Source organism: Pelophylax lessonae (assembly GCF_965119305.1).
Source record: "Pelophylax lessonae genome assembly, chromosome: 3".
Taxonomy (NCBI): Eukaryota; Metazoa; Chordata; class Amphibia; order Anura; family Ranidae; genus Pelophylax; species Pelophylax lessonae.
In genome coordinates, this window is record NC_138770.1 from 233,769,322 (window position 1) to 233,786,850 (window position 17,529).

Consider the following 17,529-nt stretch of genomic DNA (forward strand, 5'->3'; position numbering starts at 1 on the left):
ACAGGTTAGTGGCTTCTCGCTTTTCACACCTTGCCGGTTTAGTAGCAGGCGTTTTTTTGGGTTCTTTGGAGGCAGGCAAGAATCTGAACTTGTGTATAGTGGTATATATAACCGTATACACAAGTTCAGATGTTTTGCCTGCCTGAAAAGACCCCAAAAAATGCCCAAAAAAACGCTTTCTACTAAACCGGCAAGGTGTGAAAAGCGAGAAGCCACTAACCTGTTCTATAAGTGACAAAATACAAACGATCTTTTTTTTTTTATGGTTCTGGACATGCTACAGAGCTGAAACTTCACAGGTACACTTTTTAGACCCCCCAGATACTAAATCCAAAGATTTTTTTTTTTTAAATTTTTTCAATAATTGGCTCTCTATCAAAAATGACACTTTTTAAGAACTTTTTTTGTGTGATTAATAGTCCCTTGGGTATGACCCAGAACCCTATGCACTTTTTAGGGGCATTTATTGGGTTTTAGGGCTTCAAAATGGTGTTTTTTGATTACCGAAGTTCGGGTCCCATTGATTTCAATGGGGTTCTGAAATCCGGGCCGAACTTTCGGGAAGTTCGGATGTTCTGGCCGAACCAAACTTTTGAAAAGTTCGATCATCCCTAGTTGTAACGTGACAAAATGTGGAAAATTTCAAGGGCTATAAATACTTTTTCAAGGCACTGTAGCTATACTTGCAAAAGGGGCCAGCCTGAAGTTATCTAGCAGGACTGTATTTTCTGACTAAAGTTTTAACTTTTAAACGGCTTTCCCCAATATCTGAGTTCAACTGTAATTTTTCAGACCATTTTAACACTGAATCAATCTATTTTCACAATTCTTTTTTCGTTACTGACAATTGCATCATTCTATTCCTGCTTTGGACTAAGCTATTGCCCGGAGACGCCCTTTTTGTTTTTATTTTGTTTTTTACATTTATATATATATATATTTGTTGAATGATTTAAAATGTTCTTAGTTTTTTTTTTCCTATAAAAAGGCTGTTTATAGTCATATTTATGTATTTAGGAATCATGCCCATCATTTGAATTTTTATTTCCGCTCAATTGCTTTTACTTGTCTATGCTATTGTATTTTAATTCCCAGTTTACATCCACCTCCTGACGTATATATACATTGTGGTTTGTAAGTGGTTTACTGGGGTTATTGCTGAAGCTATCAGCCATAAACCTGGTATTTTTTATTTATTTCAGTTTTAACGACGCGCCCAAGAAACGATCCGACGGTACAGCCGGCTGGTCACAGAGGCGAACAGAGACCAAATTGTCTCTGATCGCCTCTATGACCTTGGAGGACGTGAGCGACATCACGACATCCCTTTCGGTCAAGGGCAGAAGTAAACAAAATGTTTTTTTCTCTTACGTCCTTCGACAGTCGCCGACCATTTACACAGTCTTCACTAATGGGGGTATTGCTTCCTCTCCACAGGAGTTTCTAGGCATAAGACTTGTAAAAGAACAATTTATCTACATAGTCACACCCATGGGGGCTGTCCTTCTAGTCCAATACCCCCCTGCAATAGCCATCCCAATTCAGTTTGTCTTCTGCCTAGCTTAGGAGTGGATAGGCTTCCCTATACTAAGGCTACAGTCTCAGCCTTCCTTTTTTTTCTTTTATGATTTATTTTCTGAAAATGTTATTTTTCTTTACTTTGCTAGCTGTTTATTTTATCAGCACTAGTTAGTGGATCTTCGGATGAAGATGGCGTTTGCGGAGCTGGGAATCGGATTCACCGCCTTGCTTCCCCAGGACAGAGGGACAGATGGAATCCCAGCCTGCCATTGAGCGTTTTGCAGGCTATGTGTTCGCCCTGGCCTCGCAAATGACCCATCCCTGTCCATCAGGGATGCAGCCATGTGAGGTGGCTACCTCACTGGACACAGCATAGGTTCGTCCGTGCACTACTAGTGTCCTACGTTTCTGGCTGGCGGCACTCCCCTGCCATCTGAGGGTGGGCAGTTTCCCGCTTGATATGAGGCACCCCACGCCATCGGGTACAGGTAAGTACATTTTGTGTGGGGCCTCTGTCTGGGTTCGGCAGTCCTGTGTGTCTGTGGTGTCCCCTGTGTCTGTGCGTTTTGGGCTCCCTGTTCCCGGTCCCTGCAGGGGTTTTTCTTCTCTCACAGCAGCGCTGTGTGGGGGATTGGGGGGTCCCTCTCCTGAGGTCACTTTAGGGTGCTTGGAGGTGCAGACACATGCGGCGACTGCTGCGGGGTTAAAAACCGCCAGTCCGCCATTTTAAGTGTGGGTAGCATGTCTGGCTTCATTATGGGCGTTCATGCAGCATGCTATGTTGTGATTTTGGCGCCTTGCGGCGCCATCTTGCGTGTGGCAAACAATCGTTCCGAGCACATGTCGGCGGCCATCTTGCCGAAGCCTACCATTAGTTTCAATAGGCATCCATTTTCCCTTGGTCTGCAGCCTCAGTTCAGCCTCCAGCGGTGACATCACTTCCTTCTTTCTCACAGAGCCGACCGAAGGAGCTGGTAACACACTGTGGGGTTCTGTCCTGCTGTTCCTTTCCTGTCCTATTTTGTGCAATCTTCCTTGTCAGTTTTGTCCCTGCGGGGGGTCTGTTCCACAGTCCCTATAGCGGTGCGCTGCGGGGTCCGCGGCGCTCTTAAAGGGCCAGTTTTAAAAACTTTTTATTTCTGTTATGGAATCCCAGGACAGCAAATTCCCTCCAGCTTTGGTGGGGGATTCAGGGTCCTCTGAATCCTCTAACCCAGTGTTTTTCAACCTTTTTTGTGCAAAGGCACACTTTTTTCATGAAAAAAATCACGAGGCACACCACCATTAGAAAATGTTAAAAAATTTAACTCTGTGCCTTTATTGACTATACATAAAGTAATTCTCTTGAATAGGAATCAAATAAACACAAAGAAATAATTTTATAATTCCCAGGTGAGAAGGGGTCCCTGTTCCCAGGAAAGGAGTCCCTGTCCCCAGGGAAGGGGTCCCTGTCCCCAGGGGAGATAGTGTGGGGTATGGGATGGTGTGTGGGGGATGGGGTCATCTCACTCACCTTTAGCAAGCTGCAGGACACCCATCCACAGTCACCTGGGCTTCTTCCAGCAGCAGCACGGATGGGCCATGGCGATCAGCATATCACTCGGAGGACGACTTGTGTATGACAGTGGGGAGGAGGGGGGCTGGCCTTGTAGACAACCCTGCTGTGTCCTCCGGCTCTCATAGTGCTCCTGGCTGTGTGCTTCACTTCATTCAGTTGATTTGCACGGGAGCTGACGGGGGGGGGGGGGGGAGAGGGGGATTGAGGTTGGGACTCTGGCTGGGGAGGAGTCGGAGACTGTGCTTGGTGGAGCAGGAAGGGGGGGGGGGGGAACTCAAGACAAGGAGCAGCCAGTGCGGAGGTGAGCAGGAAACTTTGCTGTCCACCCCCAGAGACGGCTCTTTAATTAGCAACTGCCTATTTAAAGAGCCGTCTCTGCCGCCCCTCTCGGCTTCCACCGGTTCCACGAACTTGTAAAATGTTAGTAACAGGTTCGGTGGAACCGGTGAGAACCGGCTGAATCCCACCACTGCTTAACATGTGCTTCGGATGAAATTGGGCACACCAGGCAATATCTCACGGGACACTAGTGTGCCGTGGCACAGTGGTTGAAAAACACTGCTCTAACCAGACTAATTTGGCGGCTGTTGTGGCAACTTTGGTGGCAAAAATGGATGTGCTGATGTCTGAACGTGCTGCTAGGAAAAGGCCTAGGATTTCCTTTTCTTCTGATTCTGAGTGTGACATGGTTGCTGTAGGTAGCGTGGCCCTTTCAGGGTCTCCCTCTTCTCAGGACCCGCAAGAGTCTGAGGGGGAGGCGGAGGTCGCAGGGGTGGATGACTCCCCCCCCCCCCCCCCCCCCCGGGTCGCCCGAGGAACGCGCAGCTATGGATGAGTTGTTCCTAGCAGTAAAGGAAACACTACATTTGGAGGATGAGCCCCCCCCGGGCGTTGTGTCCTCTTTCGGTACACACAGGACCCGCAAGACGGCGCAGGTTTTTCCTTGCCCCGCAGAATTTCACCATAAGGTGAATGAGCTATGGCGTAACTTAAAACACACCTTCGTGGTGCCTAAGAAGTTTCAACTTCTCTACCCTTTTGCGGCCACTACGGCTGCGCGCTGGTGTGTGCCTCCTCAAGTGGATCACACGGTGGCCAGATTGAACAAGGTTACCTTGGTACCCACCGAGGACTCCCCGGTGTTTAGGGACCCTACTGATAGGAGGCTGGAATCTCTCGCCCGACATTCCTACATGGTGTCGGGTTCCATGCTCAAGCCTATTTTTGCCTCCGTAATGGTGGCTCAGGCTGTGGCGGATTGGACCAAGGTGCTCAAACGCACCCTCGTGGCTGACTCTGCCCTTCCCACTACTGTGGAGATGGTGGATCAGATTTATCGAGGGGTCATGTATTTGTGCGATGCGGCTCTAAATGAGGCCCCTTTGGCAGTGCGCCTGTCCAGCGTCGCAGTGATTAACCGTCGCTTAATCTGGTTTAAGAGCTGGTCGGCTGACCAAAAATACAGGAAGACGGTGGCTGACTTTTCCTATGCGGGGTCTCCCCTTTTTGGGGAATCCCTGGATGAATTGGTTAAAGGAGTCACTGGGGGCAAGAGCACTCTGCTGCCCCAGAACTCTAAGGGGAAATTTTTCCGTGGTAAGCGGAAAATCTAATCAAGGATCCTTTCGTGCCTTCAAGGCGCAGAACAAGGGTAAACCCTTCAAGGGCCAAGGTGGCCAGAAAAAGCCCTGGTTCGGTAAACAAAAATCCGGCCAGGCTGGGACGGCGGCTCAGTCCGCCTCTGCCTGAAGGGACGCCCTCACCCGTTTCAGGGGTGGGGGGACGTTTGCGCGGTTTCCTCCAACCTTGGCTGCTCCGAATCACGGACAGGTGGGTTCAGGAAATCATTCGGTCAGGGTACAAGATCTTGACCTCAAATCTTCATTTGACCCCAGGGCGGTTACAGGACCTACATCAGGCGGTGCAGGATCTGCTTGCTCAGGGGGTTGTCGTCCCGGTGCCTCATCGGGACAGGTTTCAGGGTTTTTATTCAAATCTGTTCACTGTGCCCAGAAAGGAGGGCAAAGTGCGTCCGATTCTGGACTTAAAAGCGCTTAACCGCTTTGTGTGCGTTCGAAAATTCCGCATGGAATCACTCCGCTCGGTGGTGGCCTCCATGAATCCGGGGGAGTTCCTGGCCTCTATAGACCTAAAGGATGCGTATCTACACATCCACATTTTCGAGGGTCATCAGAGGTACCTCCGATTCGCTATCGCGGAGGATCATTACCAGTTTGTGGCGTTACTTTTCGGTTTCGCTTCGGCTCCAAGGGTCTTTACGAAATTGTTAGCGCCTGTTCTGGGCCTGTTGCGGGCACAGGGCATTGCGGTCTTGGGATATCTGGACGATCTCCTGTTAAGATCGAGTGCCAGTCAGAGCCTGCTGCGCGATCTGTCCACTACGGTCCAGACGATTCAGGAGTTCGGTTGGACAATCAACGTTCAGAAGTCGACCTTGTCGCCTTCGGTTCGTCTCCCGTATCTGGGAATGGTTCTGAACTCTGCTGAAGCAAAGGTGTTCTTACCGGAGGACAAGCTCCGGACCCTACAGAACGAGGTCAGGTCCCTCAGGGACAACAAATCCTCGTCACTCCGGACCTGTATGCGGTCCCTGGGGTTGATGGTGTCTGCCTTTGAGGCGATACCATTTGCACAGTTTCACACGCGATCTCTCCAAGCGGAGATCCTGGCCAGGTGGGACAGACTACCTCAGTCCTTGGACCTGAGAGTGTCTCTGAGCCACCAAACCAGTATGGATCTGTTGTGGTGGCTTTAGTCCCCGGCGGTGTCAGACGGAAAATCCTTCCGGCCAATTCTGTGGACGGTCTTAACCACGGATGCCAGCCTGTCGGGCTGGGGTGGCGTTCTGGGCAACCTGTCTGCCCAGGGCACTTGGTCGGAGGAGGAATCCTCCCTCCCGATAAACATTGTGGAATTGAGAGCGATCAGGCTGTGCTTGATCCATTGGTCGGATCGTCTTCAGGGCCACCCTGTAAGGGTGCAGACGGACAATGCCACTGCGGTGGCGTACATCAATCACCAAGGGGGCACCAGGAGTGCCCGGGCGGCCCAGGAAGTGACCAGTATCGGCAGTGCACATTCCTGGTGTGGAGAATTGGCAGGCGGATTATCTGAGCCGCCTGATTCCTACTTTGATCAAGGCTAGAAAAGCCTCTTCTGGTAAGATTTATTACCGTACATGGAAAGCTTATTTTGCCTGGTTTGGGAGTCCAGGAGTTTTTCTCCTCGTTCATACTCGGTGGCGAGAGTGTTAGCTTTCCTACAGTCTGGTGTGGACCAGCGCCTTGCGTTGGCCACGATTAAGGGCCAGGTATCTGCACTGGCTGTTCTTTTCCAGCGCCCTGTGGCATCTCATTCCTTGATTCGCACCTTTATCCAAGGTGTGCGTAACTTGGCTCCTCCCAGAAGGGATCCCTTACCTCCATGGGACTTGAACTTGGTTCTGTCCGTGTTGCAGCGTTCCCCGTTTGAAAACATCAGGGAACTTTCATTACCTATGCTATCTAAGAAGGTTGCATTCCTGGTAGCGATCACTTCTGCTTGCAGAGTGTCGGAGTTGGCGGCGTTATCCTGCCGTTCCCCTTACCTATTAGTTCATAGGGATAAGGTAGTCTTGTGACCCAATCCGTCCTTTCTGCCGAAGGTGGTTTCGGATTTTCACCTCAATGAGGACATTGTTTTACCTTCGCTTTGTGCGAACCCTAAGCATCCAAAGGATGTTGCCTTGCATTCTTTGGATGTTGTCAGGGCGATCAGGGTTTACCTGTCGTCGACGGAATCCTTTCGGAAGTCGGATTCTCTCTTTGTACTTCCTGAGGGTCCTCGGAAGGGTACGGCTGCTTCTGCCGCAACCATTGCCAAATGGATCGGACAGACCATTGTACAGGCCTATTCGTTGCGGGAACGGGTTTCTCCATTCCCTGTCAAGGCGCACTCTACCAGGTCGGTGAGTGCGTCCTGGGCCTTCTGGCATCAGGCCTCGGTGGCCCAGGTGTGCAAGGCTGGGACTTGGTCATCGGTGCACACCTTTTCCAAATTCTATAAAATTGATGTTCTGGCGTCGGCTGATGCCTCCTTTGGCCGCAAAGTTCTCTGTGCGGCAGTGCCATAGGGCACCCTGGTTTTCTATGGGTCCCTGGTTGTTGGGGTTGTTTTTTCCCCTTGGGTTATTTGTTTTCCTGGGTTGTTGCTCATGTTGAGTCCTTTTTTGTTACCCAGAAGGTTACCTTTCTGTGTATGTAAGGTTCCTTTCTCTGATGTGGTTACTGCGTTGCTTTTCTGGCGGTTGCGTTGCCCAACCCTCATGTCTACACTGCTTTGGGACGTCCCCATTAGTGAAGACTGTGTGAATGGGCGGCGACTGTCGGAGGACTTAAGAGAAAACTGAATTTTTGTAAAATCTTACCGTAAAATTCCTTTCTCTGAGTCCTCCGACAGTCGCCACCCCCGCCCCTGTTTTGGGTTTTTTTTATACACTATCACTGCTTGCGACCAAACTGAATTGGGATGGCTATTGCAGGGGGGTATTGGACTAGGACAGCCCCCATGGGTGTGACTACGTAGATAAATTGTTCTTTTACAAGTCTTATGCCTAGAAACTCCTCTGAGAGGAAGCAATACCCCCATTAGTGAAGACTGTGTGAATGGGCGGCGACTGTCGGAGGACTCAGAGAAAGGAATTTTACAGTAAGATTTTACAAAAATTCAGTTTTTTTTTTTTTTGATCTTTAGCTTTTAAAGGTAAAGGGAAGATTTGGGGTCTCTCCATAAAGAGGACTTATCCTTATTTCTTTTAGAAAGTATGTTTACATTCCTTGTAATAGGAATACAAGTGATTAAAAATATTTTTTCAAAAGGACAGTGTAAAAATAAAATAAGTATATATATATATATATATATATATATATATATTTTTTTTTTTTTAAAGCGTCCACTGTGCTCGCGTGCAGAAGCAAACGCATAAGTAAGTTGTGCACGCATATGTAAACCGCGTTCGCACCACACATGTGAGGTATTGCCGTAAACATTATAGCCAAAGCAATAATTCTAGTGCTAGACCTCCTCTAACTCTAAACGGGTAACCTGTAAAAAATTTAAAGCGTCGCATATGGAGATTTTCAAGTATTGTAGTTTTGTCACCATTTCACGAGCGTGCACAATTTTAAAGCGTGACATGTTGGATATCTACTCAGCGTAACATCTTTCATATTTTACAAACAAATTGGGGTATGTATTGTGTTTTGTTTCTTTTTCATTCATCAAAGCATTGGTTTTCAAAAATGATTCAGTTTGAAAAACCGCTGCACAAATACAAGAAATAAAAAAAAAAAATAAAAGAAATTGCAATAATCGCAATTTTATTCCCTAGGGTCTCTGCTAAAAAAAATGTTTGGGAGTTATAAGTAATTTTTTAGCAAACAATACTGGTTTAAACTTGTAAACAAAAAGTGCCAGAAAAGGCCCGATCTTTAAGAGCCCGGCACGACTCTGTACTACTTCGGGGGCGACTTGTGAAGTCCCGTGCACCGCGACTTGCACGGACTTCATATAATGAATGTCTATGCAAGTCGCCCTGAGGTCGCCCGAATGAGTACATGACCCTTTTTCTAAGTCGGAGCGACTTGTGTCGCTCCTATTAGAACGGGTCCTGTAGCAGTCAATGGACCGCGAGGGACCGCGACTTGTCAGGCTGACAAGTCGCCTGACAAGTCGCTCTAGTGTGAATCGAGTCTTAGTGGTTAAGTATATTGTTTGTTTATCAAACCAAATAAACATTTTCTAAAAAAGAAAAAAAAAACTGTCTTGGGTTTCTCCAGGTCTCCTTGCTGGTCTGACGATGAGAAGATATGTGCCAGGAACGTAAACAATGAAGTGCACTTCTTTGAAGACAACAATTTTGGTATGGTAATAATTATCAACATAAAAAAGCATAACAGCTAGTAAAACTCTCACGTGACCTAATATTGGTATAGAAATCCAGATTTACTTAAAATGAGAGACGCTTGCCACTAGTGATACTGGTTCTCTCTATGATTGTTACTTAATAGGTTTGGAAACTAAAAGCCATGAAAAAGCCCTTCTGCTTACTGGTATAACAGCAGTTCTTACTCTACTACTTAGCAGTTGTAAATATATTTCTCGTGTGAAAATGCATTTACTGTGTTCATACTCAAAATTCTCAACCGTCGGTTACTTTTGGCAAAAAGTTATATCTTATTGAGATGCGGGGTAGTGCAGGGTGTATTGACCTGGGGTTCCATTAAATTCCTAGTAAAAGGGAATTGTGTAAAGATTGAAGTGGCAGTGTAACCAAATACAGCTGATAGGTACAGCTGCCAGAGTACAGTATCTCACAAAAGTGAGTACACCCCTCACATTTGTGTAAATAGTTTATTATATCTTTTCATGTGACAACACTGAAGAAATTACTTTGCTACAATATAAAGTAGTGAGTGTACAACTTGTAGAACAGTGTAAATTTGCTGTCCCTTCAAAATAACTCAACACACAGCCATTAATGTCTAAACCGTTGGCAACAAAATTGAGTACACCAAGTTATAATGTCCAAATTGGGCCCAAAGTGTCAATTTTTTGTGTGGCCACCATTTTTTTCCAGCACTGCCTTAACCCTCTTGAGCATGGAGTTCACCAGAGCTTCACAGTTTGCCAATGGAGTCCTCTTCCACTCCTCCATGACGACATCACAGGGCTGGTTGATGTTAAAGACCTTCCGTTCCCCCAACTTCTGTTTTAGGATGCCCCACAGATGCTCAATAGGGTTTAAGTCTGGAGACATGCTTGGCCAGTCCATCACCTTTACCCTCAGCTTCCTTAGCAAGGCAGTGGTTGTCTTGGAGGTGTGTTTGGGGTCCTTATATTGAAATACTGCCCTGCTGTCCAGTCTCTGAAGGGAGGGGATAATGCTCTGCTTCAATATGTCACAGTACATGTTAGGGCTGAAATAACTAGTTGTCCTGCATACAGAATGCATTATTTGTTTACATTTTAGAAAATACAGTGCAACACACATACAGCTCAGTACACCATCCATACATGTATGTAGATGGCAGAGAACTTGTGAATGTGTGAGGAGCAATGCCTCATGGAAAATGTAGTCCTGGGCAAGAGTAGGAACCAAGTGATTCTAAAGGCAGAGTTTTTTTTTTACCTTGCTATAGGGACACACTCTATACAGTACTATACTTTGCTGGGGGCACTTTGAAGGCTTGAGGGGCCATAAGTGCCGAGGGGGAGCAGAAGAGGAGAATCAGTGCTGCTCTGTGCAAAATCATTACACAGAGAAGGTAAGTATGACAAGATTGTTGTTAAAAAGAAAAAAATCCAACGTTTACAATCACTTTTACCACTTCAGCTCTGGAAGGATTTACCCCCTTTCAAACCAATCTCAGTGGGATACTTTAGATTGCAGTACATTGTGGTGGGTTGCCGCGATGGAGTCCCAGGACAGCAAATTTCCCCCAGCCTTGGTGAATGACTCGGGTACTCCTGATTCTTCTCCTTCTCTTGCTGCTTAACTTGTGACTTTAGCGTCCAAGGTGGACTTGTTGATGTCAGAACGGACTGCTAGAAAAAGACTTAGGCCTTCGCCTTCCTCTGATTCTGAGTCTGATATGGTTGCCTTGGACAGTGTACCCCCTGAGGGGTCTCAGTCCTTTCCTTCTGATGGGGAGGTGGAGGAGGACGATGGGGATGATTCTTCCCCTGAAACGGCCAAAGAACGCGCTGCTGTGTCTGCGCTTATTGCTTCTATTAAGGATTGAGCCCAACCCGCTGGGTAAGCAGTCTTCCTTTGGGACTCGCAGGACCCAGAAGGCAGCACAGGTGTTTCCCTGTCCCGCTGAGTTTCACGAAACGGTGAACGAACAGTGGCGTAATTTAAAGCGCCCTTTTGTGGTACCAAAACGGTTTCGGTTCAGTTACCCTTTCGCGTCTTCTACGGATTCCCGCTGGACTGTGTCCCCTAAAGTGGATCACACTGTGTCCAGGTTGAACAAGGCCACTCTTATGCCCTCGGAGGATTCTCCGGTGTTTAGGGACCCTACAGATTGGCGGGTGGAATCTCTTACTCACCACGCTTATATGGTGGCGGGTTCTTTGCTGAAGCCCATCTTCGCCTCTGTTATGGTCTCTCAGGCTGTGGCTGATTGGGCCCGGGTGCTCAAGCGCACTCTAGAGGCGGATTCCGCCCTTCCGACTACTGTGGAGATGGTGGATCAGATGCGTCAGGCGGTTTTGTACCTGTGTGATGCAGCCTTGGATGAGGCTCCTCTAGTGGCACGGCTGTCTGGTGTCGCGGTGTTAATCCGTCGTTTGATTTGGCTGAAGAGCTGGTCGGCTGACCAGTCTTCCAGAAAGACGGTGTCTGACATTCCTTATGTGGGGAATCGTCTCTTTGGGGAATCCCTGGACGAATTAGTTAAAGGGGTCACTGGGGGCAAGAGCACTCTGCTGCCCCAGAACCCCAAGGGTAAGTTTTTCCGCAGTAAGCGGGGCCCTTCTTTTAAACCGAATCAGGGGTCCTTTCGTGCCTTCAAGGTGCAGGACAAGGGGAAACCCTTTAAGGGCCACGGTGGTCAGAAGAAGCCCTGGGCGGGCAAGCCAAAACCAAGCCACGCTGGCTCGGCGGGTCCCTCCGCCTCCACCTGAAGGGACGCCCTCACCCATTCCAGGGGTGGGGGGACGTCTGCGCGGTTTTCTAGAACCTTGGCTGCTCCGGATTCCGGACAGGTGGGTTCAGGAAATCATTTGATCGGGATACAAGATCGAATTCCTTTCGCGTCCAGCGGACAGATTCTTTCCCTCAAATCTTCATTTGACCCCAGATCGGTTGCGCGATCTTCATCGGGCGGTTCAAGATCTCCTCGCCCAGGGGGTGGTCGTCCCGGTGCCTCATCGGGACAGGTTTCGGGGGTTTTACTCGACTCTGTTCACTGTGCCCAGAAAGGAGGGCAAGGTACGTCCGATTCTGGACTTGAAAGCTCTGAACCGCTTCGTGCGGGTTCAAAAGTTCCGCATGGAATCCCTCCGTTCGTTGGTGGCCTCTTTAAGCCCGGGGGATTTCCTGCCTTCCATCGATCTCAAGGATGTGTATTTACACATCCCTATATTCGAGGGTCACCAGAGGTTCCTCCGATTCTCAATCGCGGAGTATCACTATCCTTTCGGTCTCGCTTCGGCTCCAAGGGTGTTTACCAAGGTGCTGGCTCCTGTTCTGGCGCTGTTGCGGGCGCAGGGGATTGTGATCTTGGGGTATCTGGACAATCTCCTGTTAAGATCGAGTGCCAGCCCGAGTCTATTACGCGATCTGTCAATTACCGTTCAGACGCTTCAGAAGTTCGGGAAGTCAACGTTCAGAAGTCGACCTTGTCCCCTTCGGTTTGTCTCCCTTACCTGGGAATGGTCCTAGACTCTGCCCAAGCAAAAGTCTTTCTGCCGGAGGACAAGCTCCGGACTCAGTAGAATGAGGTCAGGTCCCTCAGGGACAACAAATCCTCATCGCTCAAAGCCTGCATGCGGTCCCTGGGGTTGATGGTATCGGCCTTCGAGGCAATATCATTTGCACAGTTCCACACACGATCTCTTCAAGTGGAGATCCTGGCCAGATGGGACAGACTTCCTCAATCCTTGGAAAGGAGGATATCTCTTAGCAGCCACGTCAGAGTGGATCTTCTCTGGTGGCTCCAGTCCCCGGCTCTGACGGAAGGGAAATCCTTCCGCCCATTGTTGTGGACTGTAATCATCACGGATGCCAGCCTGTCAGGCTGGGGTGGCGTTCTGGGCATTCTGTCTGCCCAGGGCACTTGGTTGGAGAAGGAATCCTCCCTGCCGATAAACATATTGGAATTGCGAGCGATCAGACTGTGCTTGCTCCGTTGGTCGGATCATCTTCGGGGCCGCCCTGTGCGGGTGCAGACGGACAACGCCGCGGCAGTGGCTTACATCAATCACCGAGGGGGCATCAGGAGTGCCCGGGCGGCCCAGGAAGTGACCAAGATTCTGTCTTGGGCCGAGACACACGTCCCGGCGATTTCGGCAGTTCACATTCCAGGTGTGGAGAATTGTCAGGCCGACTATCTGAGCCGCTAGACCCTGGACCAGGGGGAATGGTCCCTACACCCAGAGGTTATGCCTTCCCCTCGATTCAGTTGTTGTCCAGGTTCCTTCGCAGGTTGGTTTCGGAACCGAAGTAGGTGATTCTGGTGGCCCCAGACTGGCCACGCCGGTCTTGGTACGCGGACATCATACAACTGATCGTCAAGCCTCCATGGCGACTCCCTTTACGGGACGATCTGCTGTCTCAGGGGCCGATCTTCCATCCTGCTTTACAGTCGCTGGCTTTAATGGCGTGGCTGTTGAAAGCCAGGTCTTGAGAGATCGGGGTCTCTCGTCGGCGGTCATTCCTACCCTGCTCAAGGCTAGGAAGGCATCGTCCGGTAAGATTTATTACCGTACCTGGAAGGCTTATTTTGCCTGGTGTGAATCCAAGGGCATCCATCCTCGCTCCTTTTCGGTGGCGAGGGTGTTGGCCTTCCTGCAATCTGGTGTGGACCAGCGTCTTGTGTTGACCACTAATAAGGGCCAGTTATCTGCACTGGCAGTCCTCATTTTAGCGCCCCTTGGCGTCAAATTCTTTGATACGCACCTTTATTCAAGGGGTGCGTCTTTTGGCTCCTCCGAGAGCACCTTTACCTCATTGGGACTTGAACTTGGTTCTGTCCATTTTGCAACGTCCTCCCTTTGAGCACATCAGGGAAATTTCTCTGCCTCTGCTGTCTAGAAAGGTTGCCTTTCTGGTGGCGATCACATCTGCTCGCAGAGTGTCAGAGTTGGCGGCCTTGTCTTGCCGTTCCCCTTACCTGGTTGTTCATAGGGATAAGGTGGTCTTGCGACCTAACCAATCTTTCCTCCCTAAGGTGGTCTCTGATTTTCACCTTAACGAGGATATTGTCTTACCTTCGCTGTGTACGAATCCTAAGCATCCTAAGAGTTTGCTTTGCATTCCTTGGATTTAGTCCGGGCGATCAGGGTCTACCTGTCGTCCACTGAATCCTTCAGAAAGTCGGATTCTCTTTTTGTCCTTCCTGAGGGACCTCGGAAGGGTATGGCTGCGTCTGCGGCAGCCATTTCTACATGGATCAGACAGACGATTGTACAGGCCTATTCGATTAAGGAACAGGTACCGCCCTTTCCTGTCAAGGCGCACTCTACCAGAGCGGTGAGTGCGTCCTGGGCTTTCCGACATCAGGCTTCGGTGACCCAGGTGTGCAAGGCTGCGACTTGGTCGTCTGTGCACACCTTTTCCAAATTTTACAAACTTGATGTTTTGGCGTCGGCAGATGCCTCCTTTGGCCGCAAAGTTCTGTGTGCTGCAGTGCCTTGAGGGGGCCCTGGCTTTGCCGGTCCCTGATTGTTGAGGTTTTTTTCCCCTTGTTTATTTGCTTTCCTGGGTTGCTTGCTCCAGTTGAGCTTTTCTGTTACCCAGAGGGTTACCTTTCGGTTCAGATAAGGTTCCTTTCTCTGACCTGGGTGCTGCGTTGCCTTTGTGACAGTTGTGCTACCCACCCCTCATGTCTACACGGCTTTGGGACATCCCATTGGTGAAAACTGTATGAGTGGGCGGCGACTGTCAGAGGACGCAAGAGAAAACTGAATTTTTGTAAAATCTTACCGTAAAATTCCTTTCTCTGAGTCCTATGACAGTCGCCGCCCCCGCCCCTCTTTTGGGGTTTCTTGGACTTTAACTGGTTGCTACCAAACTGAGTTGGGAATGCTGATAGCAGGGGGGTATTGGACCAGTGGGACAGCCCCCTACAGGTGTGTCTATGTAAATTACTTTGTTTTTAACAAGTCTTATGCCTAGCTTGCTCCTGTGGATAAGAGGTCAATACCATTGGTGAAGACTGTATGAGTGGGCAGCGAAAAAAAGGAAAAAGGAATTTTACGGTAAGATTTTACAAAAATTCAGTTTTCCCCCCTTCACCAGTCATATAGCTTCATGTCTGACTCCCAGTTATAATATCCTGCATATCCGACTTCTGGGCATATTTTTTTATATACATACACATGATACAATATATAATACTTTCACTGTTTCACAGCAGAAATTATAATTATATTACAGTAGCGATATCTGCTGTTTTTTTTTACTATAAAGGGCTATTTTTTTTTTAACCCCGTCAAGACAGGTGATAGATAAAAAAAAAAAAAAGCATGCTGCTGCTACTAAATGTCTTCTGCTGCCCATATATGTATTGGATTTTTGGACAAAAATATTTGCATCTATAGTTGTACAAAAATAATTTGTATATTCGTTGAATGGACGAGTGTTGTTTGATAATTCCACTGGCTTTTAACATTAAATTTTAAAATGAATATAACTTCTGAGCAAAAACCACATACACTATTTGAAGATTCGTTTGATCGAGAAGTTTTCTATTTTGCTCCTTCAAATTTTCAAACTATATAGCTGGATATTTATATTTACCATTGCATATAGATATTCAAGAATATTAACTAAATTATACACCAACTTTTTTTTTGAGGTTTTTATCCGATTAATCGAAACAATATTCGGCCAACAAATCGATTATGAAAATAATCGTTAGTTGCAGCCCTAGTACATGTTGGCATTTACGGTTCCCTCAATGAACTGTAGCTCCTCAGTGCCGGCAACACTCATGCAACCCCAGACCATGACAATCCCACCACCATGCTTAACTGTAGGCAAGACACACTTGTCTTTGTACTCCTCACCTGGTTGCCGCCATATGCACTTGACACCGTCTGAACCAAATAAGTTTATCTTGGTCTCATCAGACCACAGGATATGGTTCCAGTAATTCATATCTTTAGTCTGCTTGTCTTCAGCAAACTGTGGGCTTTCTTGTGCATCATCTTTAGAAGAGGCTTTCTTCTGGGGCGACAGCCATGCAGGCCAATTTGATGCAGTGTGCGGTGTATGGTCTGAGCACTGACAGGCTGACCCCCCACCCCTTTAACCTCTGCAGCAATGCTGGCAGCACTCATACTTCTATTTTTCAAAGACAACCTCTGGATATGACGCTGAGCATGTGCACTCAACTTCTTTGGCGAGGCCTGTTCTGAGTGGAACCTGTCCTGTTAAACCGCTGTATGGTCTTGGCCACCGTGCTGCAGCTCTATTTCAGGGTCTTGGCAATCTTCCTATAGCCTAGGCCAACTTTATGTAGAGCAACAATTCTTTTTTTCAGATCCTCGGAGAGTTCTTTGTCATGAGGTGCCATGTTGAACTTTCAGTGACAAGTATGAGAGAGTGAGAGCGATAACACCAAATTTAACACACCTGCTTCCCATTCACACCTGAGACCTTGTAACACTAAAGAGTTACATGACATCGGGGAGGGAAAATGGCTAATAGGGCCCGATTTGGACATCGTCACTTAGGGGTGTACTCACTTTTGTTGCCAGCAGTTTAGACATTAATGGCTGTGTGTTGAGTTATTTTGAGGGGACAGCAAATTTTCACTGTTATACAAGCTGTACACTCACTACTTTACATTGTAGCAAAGTGTCATTTCTTCAGTGTTGTCACATGAAAAGATATAATAAAATATTTACAAAAATGTGAGGGGTGTACTCACTTTTGTGAGATACTGTATATGAAGGTTATACTTATTGTCATGGTAGTACACTGCGGTCTAAAGTGTGAGATACAGAAGCATAACTAATAACAAAAGTGTAGGATATTGTGTTGTAACTGTAATCCTCGGCACACAAATTAGTTACAGGTAATATGCAAAATTAGTTTCATTTTCATAAGTCAATACATCACTAGTTGTATGATTTCCCCCTTAAGTTTAATGAGTGCTGTATATTATTTTGCATAACTGATAAATGGTCAGCCACCAATATGTTTTTATACCTGAATATAAGCAATAGAACATAATGTCTTTACATTTTTTTTTTTTTACCCTGCTGCATGTATAATCTTCATTTCAAACAGATTTTTCAACACCAATCTCAGATCACTGTGTTAAATGCCTTGGAACATTGTTTTTTCTCTTAGGGCTTATGTACATGTGCGCTAGAGCTGCACGATTCTGGCCAAAATGAGAATCACTTTTCAATCAATCAATTTTTTTGCTTGGAATAAAGATCACGATTCTCTGTGTAACATCTTTTACATTATAAAAAAAATTGGGATAACTTTACGGTTTTGTTTTATTTTTTTTATTTTTTTATTCATTAAAGTGTATTAATTGCGTTTGAAAGACTGCTGCGCAAATACAGTGTGACATAAAAATGTACAACAATCACCATTTTATTCTGCAGGGTCTCTGCTAAAAAAAAAAAATATATAAATGTTTGGGGGTTCTAACTACTTTTCTAGGAAAAATAAACTGATTTAACTTGCAAGCAACAAGTGTAGG

The 17,529-nt window shown here is 47.3% G+C and overlaps 1 protein-coding gene across 1 annotated transcript in view; it reads left to right on the forward strand.

Annotated features, from left to right (window-relative positions):
* EIF2A (eukaryotic translation initiation factor 2A) overlaps positions 1-17,529 on the forward strand; it is a 138,280-nt gene that overhangs the window by 67,815 nt on the left and 52,936 nt on the right. Inside the window, exon 6 of the mRNA XM_082248882.1 lies at positions 8,917-8,999. Coding sequence (XP_082105008.1) covers positions 8,917-8,999 — 83 coding nt within the window. The remainder of the gene's footprint in view (positions 1-8,916; positions 9,000-17,529) is intronic.